The following is a 19,988-nucleotide window of genomic DNA, read 5'->3' as shown; positions in this document are numbered from 1 at the left end:
TCAAGACAAAGAACATTTCCATTACCCCCAGAAGTGTTCTAGTACTCTTCGGTTCTCACCCTCCTCTCATTTGTCCCAAACACCCATTGATGAGATTTCTGTCACAATAGATTAGTGTATATACTCTTGTGTCTGGCTTCTTTTACATAGCAGGCCTTTGGGACTCATCCAAGCTACTGCTTGTATCAGTAATTTATTCCTTTTCTATTGCTGAGAAGTATTTCATTGTAGAATTATACCACAATTTATTTATCCAATAACTTATTGATAGACATGTGGATTGTTTCCACTTAGGGGATATTATGAATAAAGTTGCTATGAATATTTTTTTGTGAATAGTGAATACATGCTTTTATTTCTCCTCGGTAAATAATGGAATTTCTGAGTCGTATGGTAGCTGTATATTTGACTTAATAAAAAACCACCAAACTAGTTTCCAAAGTGATTGCCCACTTTATATTACCACCAGCATCATATGAGCATTCTAGTTGTTCCAAAACTAAGCCAACACACGGTATGGTCAGTTAATCAGTATTCTTCAATTAAACTTCATAAGATGCACAACTGTTTTCCAATCCCCAAAGAATTATATTTCTTAATGAAAAATCAGTAAACTCATATTTGAAATTAAAAATTTCATTAAGGGATGATGTAAATATCTTAATTAGTAAAATATTAAACAATTTTAAAAAGGGAAATTATCTTTTATTATACACAAATAATATAACTATGGATACAGAAAGTAAAATATCCTCAACTTTTACATTTTTAAGGAAACCAACCCTCTTGACCTTTAGGATCAAGTAAAAGTAGGCAGAAAAAAAAGGGTGGGATTTTCTTATAGTCGTTTATGAGGATTTTTTACCCTCATAATTTTTAAAAAATTTCTCATAATTTTTAGAAACTTAAACTTCTCTCAAAAAGCAGTCAAGGCATGTAAATAGCTACAATATAGTACATACATACCTGTAGAAAATGTTCCCTACCACTTATAGAGCAGTATGATATATAAACCCAGATACGTATCTCCTAGTGATTAAAACCCAGATTCTGATATGATTTTAAATCTTAATCTGCCACTGAGTTACAAGACCATGGACAAATTACTTTACCTATCCTATATTCAATTTTCTTATCTGTGCAACAGTGAAATAGCAGGGATAATAGTAACTACCTCATAGAGTTACCATGAAGATTAAATGAGATAAAGCATGTAAACTTACTAAGCAGACAATACTTGTTACCTTCTATTAGAATGCTCTCTTAGATTCTCACAATAACTCTGTCAGACAAATCAAACATTCAACTGCCTTCCTAGTTTGCAGCTTGTGGGATTTTAGCCCAGGAGAAAAGAGGTATGGTTGGCAGGGAGCCAAGGGAGGCTTCACTGAGGGTAGCATTTAAATTAGTAGAATAGGATTACTTTCTCTTTATTTTAGAATTCTACCATTTAACTGCTCAAGGGTAAAAATTTATTCTAAAAGGAGGACAACGAGGTAATCTGCTCATTCTTCATTTTATTCCATTTGGATAATGGAACTCCCAACTATTCACATGCAGATTCTATTCTTCTGAGGTATTTGCCCTGGGAGGTTCTTCTGAATGAGTTGGCTCCCTGCCCCTCTAGCTGGATCTGGCTGATGGAGACAGTGGCAAATCAGGAAAGGAGAGTGAGTTTGAGGCCCTCTCTATAGGGTTGCCATTGGCCATCTGAGTCCCTTAAAAAGCTCAAAAGTAAGCCAGTCCTTTGTACTCAGCCCTCTCTATCTCAAGTTCTTATAACCACTCCTTTCCCTTTCCCCGCTTTGGGGAGGTAACCGTGTCCTGGTTGTTAAATAAAGACCCCAGGGTACTGCACTTTCCTTTACGAACCCCGTTACCCTCAACCATCCTTTTATATATAATCCCTTAATTACAGACTTTCCTTAAATTTCACAATTGGAGCATGCCAAATGTTTCCTACCAGGATTAAAAACAAAAAACAGCTAACACACTAACACAATGTGCTTCATTCCCTCTAAATGAAGAAAGGAATAGCAACCATATTGATCATTTACTAGGCAAGATGGTTTAAGCAAACTGGCATTTACACAGAACACAGAAATGTGAGGCAACATTTCTGATTTCTGATTTTAGTAATGTAGGTCTTCTCTCTACTTTTATTTATTTATTTATTTTTTGGTCAGTTTACCTAAGTTAGACATGCATTAATTTTAAAAAATATTTTCATAGAACTAAATGCTGTTTTGTTGATGTCCTCTATTATTTTTCTATTTTTTATTTTATTTCTTTTTACTCTAATTTTTATTATTTCCTTCCTTCTGCTTGCTTTGGATTTAGTTTGCTCTTCTTTTACTAGTTTTCTAGGGTGGAAAATTAGGCTATTAATTTGAAGTCTTTCTCCTTCCCACTTTCCTCTCCTCCTCTTTTAATAGAGGCATTTACAGCTACAAATCTCCCTCTAAGTGCTGCTTTAGTTGCATCTTCTAAGTGTTGGTATGTTGTATTTTCATTTTCATTCATCTATAAATATTTCCTAATTTTCCTTGTGATTTCTTAACACGTTGATTTATTTTGACATGTAATTCTACATATTTATGAACATCCCAAATTTCCTTTTGTTATTGATTTCTAATTGCATTCTATTATGATTGAAGGACATAACTTTGCATTTCAATCCTTTAAAACTTATTGAGACTTCCATAAAAAAGGATGAGTTCATGTCCTTTGTAGCGGCATGGATGAAGCTGGAAACCATCATTCTGAGCAAACTGTCGCAAGGACAGAAAAACAAACACCGCATGTTCTCACTTATAGGTGGGAATTGAACAATGAGAACACTTGGACACAGGTGGGAAACATCACACACTGGGGCCTGTCGTGGGGTGGGGGGATGGGGGAGGGATAGCATTAGGAGAAATACCTAATGTAAATGATGAGTTAATGGGTGCAGCAAGCCAACACGGCACATGTATACATGTGTAACAAACCTGCATGTTGTGCACATGTACCCTAGAACTTAAAGTATAATAAATAAATAGATAAATAAATAAATAAATAAAAACAAAAGGTAAAAAAAAAACTTACTGAGACTTGTTCCATAGCCTAACATTTGGTCTATCCTGGAGAATGTTTCATGTGTACTTGACGAGAATATGTTTTCTGCTATTGTTGGGTAGTGTTCTATTACATGTCTGTTAGTTCTAGTTATTCAAGGAGGCAACACTTAAAATAAATAAAATACTGTTAGAAAGGCAGAAGGAAATATTATATCACTACTGTGAGTTTGAAACCAGTATTACTTGCCATAAATATAAATACTAAGAAAACAAACAAACAAAAAATTCTAGCAGCAGATTTTTGCCTGCCAAAGTCTATGGGCCTGGGGCCACTTGCTGTATTTAACATACAGCAAGGGGGTATCAGTAAGATTATGTGTTTGAAGTCATGTTAAATCCAGATGGACACTTTGCTTTTTGGCTTAATCAAAAGGACTGAATGAGAAGTGAAAAGGGAATTAAGATTATTTCATTCCTAGACTGTTTAAGTCTTAAAATAATTTCTTCTTCTGTCCCGTTTTAGAAAACAGACTGCTCTCACCTTTTAGAAATATTTCTTTCCAATTACTTTGCTTAATCATTTCTAAAGAAAACTCAATAATACCCTGAACTCCCACAGTATGTACTCTTGGGTATCCCAGAAGTGGTCAATAAATTCTGTATGTAACTGGCAGAATTTATTATGTTCCATTCTAGGAGATTAATACTGAGGGAGATGTTCTTAAGTCCTGATATGACTTCAAAGCCCCTGTTCTCAGGTAAACCTTTCTATTTGATACCTTATCCCTGACTCTGCTTCCTGTCAGCCAAGTCATATTATCTTAGCAACCTCTGTCCATTTGCACCAACTTTGTCTTTCCATGACAGCAGGGCCATCAAAACTGTGCTTAATGAGGTGAAACACCATTAGTTGGTTACTGGTGTTCAAAACAAGGTCCTAAAACAAAATGATGACTCTTTAGGACTCTCTCAACGTCATCAATGTTCATCAAAATACACTGAATGGACTGAGACAAAATATGTGTCAGGACAGATTTCTAAAGAGGGAAGCACTTGTTATAAAATATTTGTATTTACTGCTTTTGTAAATTCTAGAATAAAGGAATAGAACATTCAAATCATTGTCTGGAAGTTAAGTATGAAAAGCCTGAGACCTCAAACTTTTAAAAGTTTTTGAGTCTTATGGGTTTGAAATCTTTTTCATTAAAACGAAAAAAAAAAACAACTGCTATTTAAGTTTGCACACTGATTGTATGATGGCGATCTTATGTTGACTGCAGGAATATAAGAATGAACTGAAACTTAATATGGATATCATAGAAGGTGTTTATGCTAAAGACTGGTGTAACGACCACTAAGTTTCTTATGTACCTTCTACACAGAGATTTTTAATCTATCAAAACAAGACCTAGGGCATACAAATTAAAAAAAAATTATTTTCTTCTACCTATATAAATAATCTACCATTAGGAAGACCAATGAGAACTGTATTTTGTAAACACTAAAACAGCAAGGCAAATCTTAACACTCATTAGCACTGCAAGAATATTTTATTTATCACTGACACATGCTCATTGATGTCTACAGAACTCTGTCACAGGGCTATATCCCAAATTTGTCATCCTATACTTGTGTTACTGATAACTTACCAGTCTTATCCACTAGCAATAATATTAGCTCCTTAAGAGTAGGGACTATGACTTATACAAATTTGTATTGCCAGCCGCCAAACGCAGTACCTGGTAAACTTGGTACACTTTGTTAAGCTCAACTATATTAAATCTCGACTTTACATTTGACTTATCTTTTCTTCATGATAGCTGCCTGTAGTTTAGTTCTATCTATCTTTCTTCATGATAGCTGCCTGAAGTTTACTTCTTAATTAGACATCATATCACTTACAACCAAAGCAAAATAATACCCACCAGGGTCATAGATTTATTTAAAAAATTATCTTCTATGCTAGATTTGAAGTATACCTTATTAATTACTTTGCTTAACTGAGCAAAATTAAATAAAATGGAAATTACTTTTAATGTATAAAATTTTGCTGAATCATCAAAATAAAATACAAAAAATCAGGTTTGCATAAAAAATATATTAAGGTAGAACAGCAGTTAATGGTTTTTTAAATGTAATGTTCTTTAGTGAATTCACATGTAGGTTTCTCTAACAAATTCCCCTCACCAATTTCAATATAATTCCATTTATAAAAATTATGATTATTCAGCTTTTAGAAGACACAACTATTACGTAAAGCAAAGCACATACGCAAAAATACAAGATGTATTATATTTCCCTGAGTGTCACTTCTGGCTTTTTAATAAATATGATTGGATTCTACATTTATTTGCCAAAGATCTTTTAGGTAATTTTAGTTGAACAGCTAATCTTCTAGTGATGTACTATATTTTGCAGAGGCACTTGCTGCAGTGCTATAAAAGTCCATGTTTTCTTGTCTCACAGTTTCTAGGTTTTAACTCTATCCCAGTTGACATTAATTTGTGTAGTTTTTGATAGCATACTGTGCTCTGCAAGAGCTAAACTCAAACTCGGCACTGATACTCTAAAAAATTCTTGATACTGAAGACACTTAAACTTCAGATGTGATCCGTTAAGTGCCCACTTTGTGATCTGAAATACTCCCGAGAGCTAGCATCCTTAAAACACACCTTTCCCACATTCGTCTTGCTCATTATTCTCATATTAGGAAGAAATGAAAGTCTCTGATAGATCCAGGTGTGGTTAAGAAGCTAAATTGCAATCCCTATGAATAACAAAAGTTCTTAGAACCACAACATATCATTTTTCTTTCTCTTTAGTAGCAGATTGACAAAAACTGGGAATTTAGTCTCAAAATCTCAAAGCAGTGACTGAAATGATTACTCTCTTAAATGCAATATGTTCATTTGCTCTTTGCTTGACAAACCACTCTCTTCTCTCCCTTCCAACACTTTAGCTAACAAGGAATCTTAAAAAATAGAAATCCAGCTTCTAGCTGTGGAGGTTCCAGCCCCCAACCAGTCACCTTAATGGCCAGGCCTGCTGGAGTCAACTTCTCAGTGTTGCGCTCATTGAGGCAGTCTTCTCCCATCAAAGAAGTGAGGTGCTGTAGACACTCTGCGTGTCCCTGTGATGCCGCAATATGTAATAGATTGTTTCCATTTTCGTCGTGAATTTTGTCTAGATTGTCTGCAGCTAGGTGTGGCTGTATAAATAGTAAGATTAGAAAACCCAAGTCAATAAATCAGAGCAAGATCCTGTAGGAGTTTTTCTCTGGGCACTGGAAAGAAGAAATGAGCTTATAGAAGCTCTGTTGGGAGCCTTGGGGATCTAATAAATCAGTTTCTTGCTATTATTCTTTGTTACAATATGCTTTAGAACATGAGTTCTCAAGAGACAGATCATACGAGACATGGCAACAGGGCTAGGTGTGGAGGTGTGGAGGCTTCAAGTTGGCTTCTAAAGAACTATAATGACATTTACAGTAATTGTCAGGTTCCCTGTCTGTCTCCCCTACTTGATTGTGAAGTCCTTGAGGGTTGGGGCTGGGTTTTATTCCCTGTTCTATGTTTGTTGAATGAATGAGCTATTTGTCTCTACCTGTTTATTTTGCCTTGAATTGTAGAGAACTGGCTTTGGCAAACTACATGATGACTGCTGCTACTAGTGCTCTCATAGGTACCTCTAGACACTGTCGTCAAACAAACTTCTGGGGGTATCTGGAGGCTACATGGCTTTGGTTTTCTCATCTCTAGTGAAGTTTTTGTCCCTTGACTATGAACTCGTTGATAGAGATTGTTGGGTGAACTGAGAGGTGTTGTTAGCATTTGGGAAACATGAAAACATGAGAAGGACAAAAGAAAGGAATGAACCAAAGAGAATTAGGGGGAAGAGCCAGGAAAATGGAAAAGACATTTTCAGGAGAAAAAAATACTACTTTATTTCATAAAATTATTAAATTATATTACCCTATCACAATAGTATTTGTGATAATAGAGCAAGTACATTGTACTTAAGTATGCATGGCTTTATACTAAGTAGAACCATATTGCCAAGATGTGATGATTTTCCTGAATGAGACTTTAATTAGCATCATAGTATGAGCCCAGGCTTGCTACTGTTTGGTCCAAGTCTGGAAGCCAGAAAAGAACAATGTAGGCAGATGGAGTGCTATTTAAGTTTCGCTCTCTCTGAGCCGAAGCAGAACAGACTTTTCTTACATCATGTTACTCTGTGTCTAGAGTCTTTGGAAAAGCTTCTTCATGCTCCCTAGACATGCAGAGCTGGAAGTAAGTAAAAACTCCACCTGGGTCAGAGGGCAATGAAGCCCTTGGGTAAGCTTCTATCTACAAATGTTTTTCAAACAACCTGGTCCAATTCTTCTGAATAATGATCAGGACAAAACAGAAGACCCTCTGTTTACATGTCTGGCAGGTCCACCATCAGCCAAGAATTGACATCCCCACATATAGCTGCGTGAGAGCACTGGGAACCATTTGAAAAGCAAAAAGAAAGACATTGAGATTCAAGTTAAAGAAAGTGCCGGGCTCTCCTTGAGATTAAGAGTCTTGAGTTGAATTCATGCAAAGTTAAAATGAAATAACACTCCCTGTATAGCTATTTGTTTTCCCTGTATTAACCTCATAACTTCTTATTTTAAAACTCAAAAGGTCACATCTCCCAACTAAAGCCACAAGTAAAGACTAAGTAAAAACCAAAACAAATGCAGCATCGTTCTGTTACTAACGAATGCAGCTGATTAAAAAGGAGTCTCCAGTCTATTGACATGTATACTGAACTAGATCATACTTACCAGGAGAGAGATCTGTCCTTCTTTAACAATGTTTAAGATGCTTTTCACTTTTTTCAGATATTCACTCCTTTCTTCTGGGCCTTGGGAGCTGGTCCAGTTTAGGCCACTGACCTGCTCTTCTGCTTTGGATTCTGCTGCTGAGGATTGTAGGTGGAAGGCCCTGAGCTGGCAGTCTGGTGTTGTCTTCTCAACTTTTCGACCATGAGGATCACTAAATGTCTTGTTTAGGAAGTCTTTACTCTGGTTTTCAGGCTCATATGCAGAGCCACATTTAACCAGAGGAGGTGAGATCTCGGTTTCTTCAGTGGACAGCTTGTGCTGGTCGTGGATGACAGCTGATGCTTTTCTCAAGTGAGGGCTTTTCACGGGAGAAAGAACACAAAATGGTGCCATGTTGGATGATGAGCTCTCAGAACTTCCTGTAGAGCAGGCTTTGCCAGAAAGGCCATTGATGGTTGTGCATAAGCCCAAAATTCTTTTTTCTGAAGTCACCTTGGTAAAAGAGGCAAGCTGCTGACTGGATTTAATATAAGGCACATCCAGAATCTCATCCATGTCGAGGTCGTAGTGCTCCAGTTCACCCAGCGATGTGCTGGGCTCAGAGCTCTTACCTGGTGGGCCACCCACTCCATCTCCAGGGCTGAGCTCCTGAGGCTGGGGGCCCAAGTCAGACTCACCCCCTTTCTGGTACTCAACCACTTTCTGGTTCTTTTGGTCATCACTTTCATTGTTCTCCAGAGTCTCTGGCTGATGTTTCAGTGGCGAAACCCGCTTCACTGGGCGGAACTTACTGTACACGTCAGCGATTCCTGTGGGCTTTTGCGTGTTTGTAATAAGAGTTGAGATGCCACAATTCCAGCTAGAGCTAGAAACTGTTTTTAAAAAATTAAAATAGAAAGCTATTAATTTGGAATGCTGAACATATCTTGGCTATGCAGGTAGACTTTGTTCATTCACATTATGTTCAAATTAAGGCTCTGTGTGTGAGGATGACTTAGAGTACATATCGATAGAACAAAAAAAAATCATACTTACCATTGGAAAACAGTGAATGATCAAAGACAGTTATAACACAGTGACTCAAAATTAATTAAAGTAATAATAATGGTAAAGGTAAACAGCTAAGGAAGCAAACCCAGATAGGTATTTAGGTTTATTCCCTGGATAGATCTACCTCCCTGGCAATATTTTTATATTTGTCACCATCCTGAAAAACAAGATTAGAGAATAAGATCTTCAGTGTTAAATAAACTTCCAAACTGATTTAGGGAGAAAAGGGATGCATGCACACATGCACACACATTAGTGTGCATGTTCACATACACCCCTAATGCATAAGAAGTCCCATGAAAAGAAGTGGCAAATTATTTAATATTGAGCAAATTCAAACTATGACCTCCTGAGTGACTCCCTAGGTGTGCCATTAAGTGGATTAGGGAAAGAATAGGAAGGAATGCAGTGCTCAGGAGTTGAAAGGACTGTGGGAGAGAAGACACAGTTGAGTTAACTCCACCTTGGTCAAAGTACCCTGGTCAACTATCACGCAGCAGCATTTCATGGTGCTTTCTGACATATGACACAGTGACAGAATGCACTAACACTTCACAACAGAACATGTTCTTTAGGATTCAATACTGCCCTCCATTGTTGAGAAGGCTGGAAACAAACAGGAGAAGAAAGTTCTGAAAAGAAGATGGGTCAGGCAGAGTGGTTTTTTTTTTTTCTAATTTCTGTGCAAAGTTTGGATAAAGATTGTGTGTTGGTTTGCATTTGAGTAAGTGTCTGGTTGTGATAGAGTAGAACGTGAAACAGCCAGACACACCTGGAGGTGAAAGATAAGAACCATCTCTCCTGGTTATGAGAGGCTGCCTGGTGTCTTCTCTTGGGGCAAGCAGATGGAGCAACAACAGTCTCCTCAGATATGATTATACTGCTTCCTCCCTGGGCCACTCCCCTGCTAGATAAAAGATGACCCAGTACCCTTGGAAACTTGCAGGCCACTGATTTATGGGTTCCTAGTTCCCTGCCACGTAGTTTCTATCATCCCCCATCAAAGGGTGAGATTTCAGGGGGCATGCCCTACAACTAGGGACCTTCCATTTACCGCTTCTCTTCTGAAACAAGTGGGAAGCATGTGTATGTGTGTGTTCTTTGCTACTGGGAACAACCAAAGAAAAAAAGAACATGAGATGGGTGTATACTCACATCTGTAACTTCTGCCATCGCCTCTGGCTATGACTGATTCTTAGGGTGAAAGTGGAACATACATTATTAAAGTTCCCTAAATTTAAGCTACTGGTCATTCTTCTTCCTGCTGGGATATGTTCTAAAAGGATTCAGAGAAGTTCTGGAACCAAGCTAAGGGGATGAAAGTGAGTGCTCTGAGCCTGAATGCTATATAACTATCAGTGAGTTCTTTCCCTGAAATTGACCACAGTTTTGCATGAGGTTTCCAAGGGTCTGCACTATGCAGTCCACTTCTCAGACCTTTCTGGCTCTGACATTTTAGAATCTAAGAAGAGAATACTATGAGCTGTGGAAGCACGGCTGGATTCTCTCCAATAAGTAATGTAGAAGAGAATGTTCCAGAAGGGAAGGAAGGTATTTAGATGGTCTTAGGCTGCTGCTTTCCTTCCTTTTTGCTGGCTTTAGTTCTTAGTTGTACACAGTGCTTGGCATAGATCAGACAATTAACAAATGCTAGTATGTGAATTTGAATCTCACTTTGCACAACACATTAAATCTTCTAAAATGCACAAAGTGCATCCTTCTGAGGGATTTACAGTTTAATTTCACAGGGGACAAAATCCTGTTAATAAACTCAGTGGAGTGATAATCACCAGTAAGAGCTCAATTTGCTAAAGTTATTTATGAAATGTAAATATGCAAAGGCAAAGACTAATTACAGTTGGTCCCTTATAAATTTAAAAGTTTTCTACCTTTTATATGACCTTTTCTCTCTAAAAATATAAAGCCATGAAAAATTAATGTCTGCCAGAAATTTCTGCCAAGTCTTTCTCTCTTCAAGAACACATGGTTACTTATTTAATTAAAATAGCAGATAGTGGACATAGAGTTTATAAGATGCAAATATGCCTTTAATTTTATTCATCAACTTTCTGCAAGGCTTTAAATAAAATGGAATATATATATATGTACTCATAGACATTTCTGAGATACACTCTTATTATTGAGTATATTTGGTAATATTTTGCCAATTATCTTGATTTCTTTGGAAGCTCTAGAAAATGTGCATCTCAGAATGTAATAAAAAATTTTAAAGCCACATAACTTAGTAGGTCAATACAATGAGTGCATTGTACCAATATATTTATGTATTATATAAGGTCGTAGGTTCAAAGGGCTACTCTTTTATGTTGGCTTTATTTACATGTGAAATTTTTTCCAAGTGATACAGGGAAATGGATACCATATGTTTCCCAGCTGTTTTGTTCTGACAGGAGCCATTAAAAACGCTCTATGGAAACGAATTCTGTCTGGGTCTTACGAAAACACGTCTTTTCACAGAAGGATCTAGAAACTGAAGAAGGAGTGTCAACATTTTGGCTTGTTGTCCCCCTCCTTCTTCAAACCTATGGCTCTTTTTGAGGCTGTGAGTGAGATCTGTGTTTTCTCATCTATGTCTTGGTTGCCAAGAAAAGACATCCCAGTAATGAAAAATGGATTATTTCACAGGTTTTCATTAAAAGTCTCCAATTTATTGCTATGTCATACACCTGGATGGGAAGAAGGGCAACTTTGTGCTATATACAAAAGACAAAATTCAATTCCTTTATTGCTGCTAAGCTCTGTAATCATGTATTTTAAGAATAACACAGAAGAGGGGCTATTAATGACTAGTAAGATTTTCACTTGCAATTATTTAAATCTATCAAAAATTTCACTCATACTTTTATTTTATTGCAATACAATAATAAATTTCTTACCATACATGGAAACAAAGTTTAGACTTATTTTGTTACTAGAAAAATTTTGAGGCTAAATTTGCTTTTTGGAAATTATGAATAAATTCTTTACATGTTAGCAAAATTTAAATCCCCCCAAATTTTATCTATTTTAGATTTGTACAAGTTCCATGAGAGCAGAGTCTGTGTCTAATTTATCTCTCTATCCCTTAAAGAACCCAGAAAATTGCTTTACATAAGTAGATTCATAATGACTTTTTGGTTGAATGGGCTCATTTTTAACATCTTACAGAAGTAAACATGCCTAATAAGCCTTAAACCTGCCTATCTGATTACACCACAGATTTTCTAAAATGGTCAGTAAGTAAACAGACACGTATTTGCTGCTGATGTATAGGCCACAATTATCTCTTCGGATCTAGCTGACACTTGGAATGCCACTGAGCTTTAGCAAAGTATTTTCCTGCTGACTGTCCACACCCATCTATTGATTGAACAAACATGTGGTGCAGTCTTAGAATGTGCAAGGATTCCTGATAGGTGGCCTGGTCTAATCCAAATGCCTCATCTTTCTCCACCCTTGCCCACTCCCTCCCCTTCCCCTTTTCCCCTAACACATCCAGATGCTACTCCCCTTCCAAAAACATATCCCCTGTGATCGTGGCCTACATGGTGACATGAACACTTACGCAGTCTCCCAAGCAATCTATCTCCAAGGCATCCTTGACTCTTCTCTTTCCTTGACCCCTGCCCTTCATCGCTCAGGCACCAAGTCCTGCTGTGTCCTTATCCTCAATCCCTCTGAAATCTGGGCCCTCTTCATCGTCACTAAACTGGCTGGACCACACTGGGATCCTCTCCCACAGTCTCTGCAAGGTTTTCCTGGCTTCCCCTGGTCTCTTTTTTCAGTCCTGAGTTAACCTTCTTCAGTAAGTCTGACTTTGCCACCCAAAATCCACTCAAATATTTCAGGTAGCCCTGTACTAAACAATATTTCCCCATATGTGGGTGCATATCCCTGCAATGTCTAAGAGGCACAGAGGAACCATGCTAAATACCCCTGATTTACAGAGTGAGAATGCTATTGGCCTTCCAAATTCTCTTTTTTCTTACTAATTAATATAAGGAGACTCATTTTGGTGCTAGAATGAATTTAACTCCTTTCCAAAACTTACCATTCCCTATTCGAAAAATGAGACCTCAGGCCTCAGGCTCAGAGACGTTCATAAGCAAATAATGAAAGGAATGTTTTATGTTCAATTTATCACATTCATTTTAATGATGACCTTGAATTTATTGCAAGTGACCATGGCTTTCTATTTACAACCATAGTGACATGAAGTTTCTTTTAAAAACAAATATGTTTGAAAGTCAGGTGTTTTAGAAAAATATATTAAATAAACATAGTACAGGTGCAATACAGGAAAAGCAAAAATAACAGAGGTAGACTTGGGATATAACACATGTTGTGGAAATGATACTTAAATTACTAGGTTTGTGAAACTTTGGCTTCCAGGATAATAGTTAAATTCTTTAGCATGGTATGTAGCAGCTCTTGTATTTGTATTTACCTTATCATCTCAGCACTCATGATTCCCAAATCACTAATTTTTCCCTGCAGCTCCACTGCTAAATTCATCCTTTCTGGATATACCATACTCTCCCTGCATTTAAGCTTATTCTTACTTTCCTACAATGCTCTTGGCTGTCTTCTCTGCCTGAGACTCAGGCTCATCTCACAAGATTACACTCAGGGGTTACCTCCTTTGTGCAGTTCCTGTGACTCTCCTAGGGAATAATTGCTCCTTGCTTCCTAGTGCCCTGATAATACCTGCACATACCTAGAGCTGGTCATTTTTGAAATTCTGTTACAACTATTCACTCATATACCTGTTTCACCTTCCCTCCTGAGAACCCCTCAAGGGCAAAGATAGCCTGAGAACCAACTTGTGTTTATAACCAGCCCTTTGTAGAGCAGAGTGCCTTGAAGATACTGGGGACCAATGACTTAATCTTTCAATGAATGGATGAACGAATAAAAGGGGAGATGGGGAGGGAAGGAGGAAGGAGGAAGGAAGAAAGAAGGGAAGGAAGGAAGGAGGGAAGGAAGATGCCAAAACCAAAGAAAAAAAGTATAGTAAATAAATATGAGTTCTTACACAATGAAGTCACCTTGCCACATTTTGGGCATACTAATTGTGCCAAATATTTCAAAGATGGTGTTAGTAAGCTCTTGAAAATGTTTAGACAAGATGTGCTGCATATTAAAACACTTTCATCTATTTCCTACAAAACATTCCTCAGTCTCCTCATCTGTAAAATGAAGGGGTTAGACTATAAGATTGCTAAAACCTGATCCACCCCTAAATTTCTATGACTGTATGGAATGTCTACAAATAACAGAGCTCTTTATTCTGAATGACTCACTATGAAACACTATAATTTCTCTGGATCTATGTCTTTCACCAGATCCTCACAAATTTATAATTATGAGGCTATGCTGATTGCTGACACAGAGCAACTCTTTGGCTCCTAAGACTGATAAATTAGTATTTTCTTAGGAAGATAATGGACAGTTTGCTGTTGCAACAGTGGATTCAATTTTCAGGACCAAACGTCAATGGTGGCTCCCAAAATGCCTATTTATTTTACCTCTAAATAGAAAGTTATGTGTCCATATTAGAAAATTAGCTTGAGACATCAAGAATAGAAAGAAAAGGGGTATGATTTAGGACAAACTAGTGTTCCCCTACTGTTTTTCATTAAAAGTTAAATGGATTTTATTTTCCACGAGGAACAAAGTGGTCAGCTTTAGCTATAATTGCCTTCAAATATACACAACAATATACCTCACATCCATAGCTACTGGAAACCTAGTCGCCTTCAAGGACATACTTTTGAAGTTCTCCAACATTCCATTTCCTTCCATTTTCACAGCAAAAGGAAGGGCATTATGAATGATTGGGAATATTAATGCTAGAGTCAGGAGTTTGGTTAGTCCCATATAAGCTGAAGTCTGTACTGCACCCACTTACTGCAGACACCTCAGGCTCTGTAAGAAGTGATGACAGGTGGCTTATCCCATGTTCTGACAGTAGGAAGAAGGCACAGAGTCTGAGTGAGGATGACTTGCTGGGTGCCTGATCAAAGTTAAGGCTGAGTCAACTCTGGATTTGGAGAATTGTGATGGGGCACTGTCTTGGGAAGAGCAAAAGTGTGTGTGAGGAATGAGTGTTTCTGGGATGTTCCCTTCTGGCTGCTTGCTCATCCTTTTCATTGATGCTACAGACCCTCTAGTAAGGGTAATGTAAGGCTGAGGAAGGAGGACAGAAGGCTTGTTTATTATAGAAATGCCAGCCAACAATCTATCCACATTAGGGCATTAAAACACTGTGGGGAAAGCGTCATTGATTTGGGTTCTAAACTTTCTGTCTTTAAGTGGCTACTGATATCAAGCAGCTGTCATTGAATGTGTCTGATTCATGTTTTATTATTCCCAGCTCTGCCCAGAATTGTCAAGACCTGCTCACATAACTTTGCCCTCTATTTGCACCCATTTCTTTGTTTTGTGACAACTCATTGAAATACTCAAGCCCTACTACCCTGGATAGAAAAGATACTTTACCAAAGAGGCATATTCCATCACGAAATCAGACTCAATATTTTGACAACTTTAAACCTTTGGGCTTCAAAAGTACAGTTTCCATAGAACAGCAATTGGTGGGGTGAAGAAAGTTACGTGGTCTTCGCATTATTGTGTCATCTATAAAGTATGCTGACCTTCACTTTGACACTAGCAAAACCTCGGGAGTGGATTAAGTTTTGTGTTCATTCCAGGCCCGTTTACCAGTTTTCCTTTCCTTCTTTCCCTCCCTTTCTTGAGGAAATGTAGGGAGAGATACATTTCAAGGGACAGTGAAAGGCTCACCATTGGAGATGCTCTGGAACAGGGCAGAGCTGTGAGCAGGCTCAGTGTGGCTTCTGACCGTGCAGCACACACACATTTTAACTGAAGGTGGCGATGTTTTACAGGGGTGATCTACCGTCAAGGACAAAGGACTCTGAGTTACTGCTCTTTGGTAAGAGAGAACAGGAGGCTGACAGCACAGGCTGAAAAATCCCTACCCTCTTCTCTCCATTTCCAATTGACAACTTCCAAAATGCCTGCTGATTTTACTTCTAAATATGGACTATGTGTCCACATTAGAAAATTAGCTTTAGACACCAAGACAACAAAAAAAATGGGGTATGTCTTTAGGGTATAAGAGTATTCCCTTCTTGTTTTATTGTTGCTAAAACTTAAATGCATTCTATTTTCCGCAAGAAACAAATTGGTGAGTCTGTGAAAACTGGTCTTATTTTAAGAAGGACACACTTTAAGGGGAGGAGAAATGGAAGGCCCAGTGCTGGCCTGCAGCCTACTCTTGCTCTTGGCAGGTCTGTGGGTCTGCCCATGCAAGCTCCTACCATGGCCTGAACTCTCAGCTACAAGACTGGAGAGAGAACAGGCAGATGCAGTGGCAAACAAAGTGGGAGGAAGAGCGGAAAGTGGCTCGCCCTGGGATTAATGAATGGCAGAGCTGCTGCACCTCCGTCTTCAGGTGCAGGTCACCATACACTTCACAAATATTACTATAAAGAGTGAAAGAAAGATTTAAATGTATTTTAAGAATTCCACAAAGCAATATTTCTTATTTGGAATTTTCCTAAAACGTCCTCCACTTAATACTTTAAAATTGCCAATACCTTTGTGTAAGCCTTTTTATGTTTCTGAGTACAAGGCAAGTGTATGATTTCATTAGAGATTTCCACAACTCTGGAGGATGGAAAGGCAGTTCTTATGTATTCTTACTTAGAAATAAATGAGAACTCAGAGAATTTTAAGTATAATGTGGAAAATGACATAGCATGCTGACTTCTCAACTAGGACCAAGGTCCTCTGACTCTAACTTTCTTCCCGTAACACTGGAGGACTGCCTTATTGAAATTAAATTATTCCCTAAAGATATAATTCACATTTTTCTCTATTTGGGTCACATATATGCAATGGAATCCCAGAAATCAGTGGTCGTACTCATTTCAGATTCACTCTAATCTAAATCCAACACTGTGTTGTCTGTCTAAATTTCGGTAACCATTTACTAGGAACCTTCTGTGTGGGAGCAAAGTCAGAAAAATAATTTATGGTTGGGCAAGGTGGCTCACGCTAGTAATCCCAGCACTTTGGGAGGCTAAGGTGGGCGGATCACTTGAGGTCAGGAGTTCATGACCAGCCTGGCCAACATGGTGAAACCCCATCTCTATTAAAAATACAAAAATTAGCCAGGCATGGTGGTGCACGCCTGTAATCCCATCCACTCAGGAGGCTGAGGCAGGAGAATCGCTTGAACTTGGGAGACGGAGGTTGTAGTGAGCTGAGATTGTGCCATTGCACTCCAGCCTGGGCCACAGAGCAAGACTGTCTCAAAAAAAAAAAAAAAAAAAAAGGAAAAATAATTTTTAATGACTTTTCTTGGGTGGGCGCACTGGCTCAGACCTGTAATCTCAGTGCTTTGGGAGGTTGAGGCAGGAAGACTGCCTAAAGCCAGAAATTTGAGACCAGCCTGAGTAACATTGAGATCCTCATCTCTACAAAGAATTAAAAAATTAGCCAGGCATGGAGACTTGCTCCTATAGTTTCATCTACTAGGGAAGCTGAGGCAGGAGGACTGCTTGAGTCCACGAGTTGGAGGCTGTGGTGAGCTATGATTGTACCAATTCACTTCAGCTGGGGCGAAAGAGTGAGAACCTGTCTATAAAAAACAAACAAAAAAATCCCCCAACCTTTCTTAAAAACAGTTGAGTGGAAGGGTTTCCTTCCTCTTTATTTTTAGCAGCATTAGCCTAAATTTAGTCATTTTATCACTGAGAATCTGTTCTTACAGCTGCTAATTCCTTCAACTGGCTAAGGGTGGTGATCCTTTTTTTTCTTTTTTTTTAACTTAGTAAGCAAGAAAAGCAGGAATACAAAGCATCGTCAGAGTGTTAAAGCAATTGGTAACTGGCAGAATGCTATAGTACTCTTATACAGTTCATTCATTCGACAAATATATATTGAATGTCTCTATGCACATGTCACTAGGGGTGCAGGAGTGAATGAAATAGACATAATCCTCCTCAGACAATGATGCAAGTACACAGATAAATAAAAAAATTACTAAATGTAAACTGCTTTGAAGAAATGAGGGGACTGGAATAGAAAACAGATGAGAACCTCATCAAGGAGGTGACATTTAAGCTAAGATCTGGAGGACGAGAAGCCAATTACGTGAGAAACTGGGAGATAATATAAGAGGAAAGATAATTTTATGAAGATCTGAGTAGGTAGAAGGAAGCACATCTGCAAGTTTCTAAAGGAGAGAGAATCTGGCAGGTTCTGTAGCTGTTATTGCTAGATCAGAGTGGGTCAGAGTCAAAGCAAGCAAAGTTGAAGCTGGGGGACGTTATCAGTGACCAACCCATTTGGGGGTTTTATTGGCCATAACAAAGAGTTTGTTTTTTATTTTAACTGAAATAGGGTATTTCTGAGGGGTTTTACAGAGAAGTATTGTCTTCAGATGGCAGAAGGGGAGAGGGAGCTCTCAGCAGCTGCTTTGATAAGACACTAATTCCATTTATGAGTGCTCCATCCTCTTGACCTAATCACTTCTCCAAAGATCCCACCTCCAAATACCATCATCTTGAGAGTAAGGTTTCAACACACAAATTCTGGAGGATCGCAAACATTTAGTTTATAGCATGGGTATATACTTTGAGCACAGAGACTCAAGACCTGGTGATGAATTGATGTGGGACATCAGGGAAAGCAAGAAATCTGGCTTCAGCACCTGATGAGATGTTTCAGTCAGCAGAGTGCAGTTCACTGAGGAGAGAGTCTGAGGAGGAACACATCAGGCAGGGGAATTCAAGAATTTCTCTTTAGAATTCCATGAGACATCTAAAGTAGACATTGAGTGGGCCATTAAATAGGAGGCTGGAGTGTGGCGGGGATTCACAGCAGCATGTAGATGGTGTTTGAAGCTGTAAGCATGTATGAGAGACCAACTGAGAGGCTGAGAGGGCAGAGGGAGGGTCCTATTAAATATTTAGTCCCACTTGACTATTGAAAGGTCAAATTGAGAGGGAGGAGGAGTTGCAAAGGAAGACTAAGAGGATGTCAGAGTGTTAGGAGAAAAATGAGGAGAGAGGTGGTCTCACAAAGCCAAGAGAGGTGACCATTTCCAGAAAGGAGGGGACTATTGTCTCAACTAATGCTGACAGGCCAAGAAAAATGAGAATAGCAAAGTGTCAATGCATTTGACAGCATGGAAGCCGTGACCTTCCCTGGAGAGATGGAAATCATATCAGGGATGTTTAAGGTAAATAGGCAGTTGGGGACAGGCGAGGGAGTTTCCCATGACTTTTTAAAGCAGATTGGCTCTAAATGGAGGGTTGGCAAGGAGGAGCAGAGAAACAGGATGGGAGATTCTAGAGGTGGTTTGTTTGTTTTTTAAGATGGAGGTGATCTTGAAGGTGGAGGGAGAAAAGGAATAATATCCCATGTGAAGGAACACTGCACATTTGAAGAACTGAAGGAGGCTCCTTGATGTGACTGGCAGGCAGGAGGCATGCGACGAAGCCTGCTGGTCCAAGAGATCACTCTGGCCTTGAAGGCCACATGAGAGAGTTTCCCACTGCATATCTTGAGAACCATCCTGGGAAACCATTGCCTGGTTTTGAGCAGACAGTGGCATGATAAGACTTGCATTTTTGAAAAGATCACTGTGCCTCACTAAAAACAATGGGCTGGTATCTAGGTGGCTCAGGTCAGTGCTTCTCAAACTTGAATGTGCATAAATGAATACCCTGGGGATTGAGCTTGTTAAAACACAGATTTTGATTCAGGAATCTGGGGCAAGTCTGAGAGTTTGCATTTCTCACAACCTCCTGGGTGATGCTGATGCTAATGGTGCTGGGGTGTGTCCTGGATCACACAGTGGGATGCAAGGGCCATTTGAAAAGCAAATGCCACAGAAGGGTCAGGACTTATGCAAGAGGACCCTTCAACTATGAGATTCTAGGATTTTGTTTCTATTACTTGTGTTTACTTTATGACTTTTTTTTTTTTGAGGAAGAGTCAGAGCAAAGGAGATATGTAGATAAAAAGGG

At 38.6% G+C, this 19,988-nt stretch overlaps 1 protein-coding gene across 5 annotated transcripts in view; it reads right to left on the bottom strand.

The window, feature by feature from the left end:
- The window catches only part of SNCAIP (synuclein alpha interacting protein), a 147,753-nt gene that overhangs the window by 34,146 nt on the left and 93,619 nt on the right, over nucleotides 1-19,988 (bottom strand). For all 5 annotated transcript variants that reach the window (XM_054555874.2, XM_024247116.3, XM_054555875.2 and 2 more), the window contains 2 exons: nucleotides 7,876-8,747; nucleotides 6,088-6,267 (listed from right to left, as the gene is read on the bottom strand). In XM_054555874.2, coding sequence (XP_054411849.2) covers nucleotides 6,088-6,267; nucleotides 7,876-8,747 — 1,052 coding nt within the window. The remainder of the gene's footprint in view (nucleotides 1-6,087; nucleotides 6,268-7,875; nucleotides 8,748-19,988) is intronic.

The sequence above is a fragment of the Pongo abelii genome, chromosome 4 (assembly GCF_028885655.2).
Source record: "Pongo abelii isolate AG06213 chromosome 4, NHGRI_mPonAbe1-v2.0_pri, whole genome shotgun sequence".
Lineage (NCBI taxonomy): Eukaryota > Metazoa > Chordata > Mammalia > Primates > Hominidae > Pongo > Pongo abelii.
Note: the sequence above shows the minus strand (reverse complement) of the source record. Positions and strands in the feature narration are given on the sequence as shown.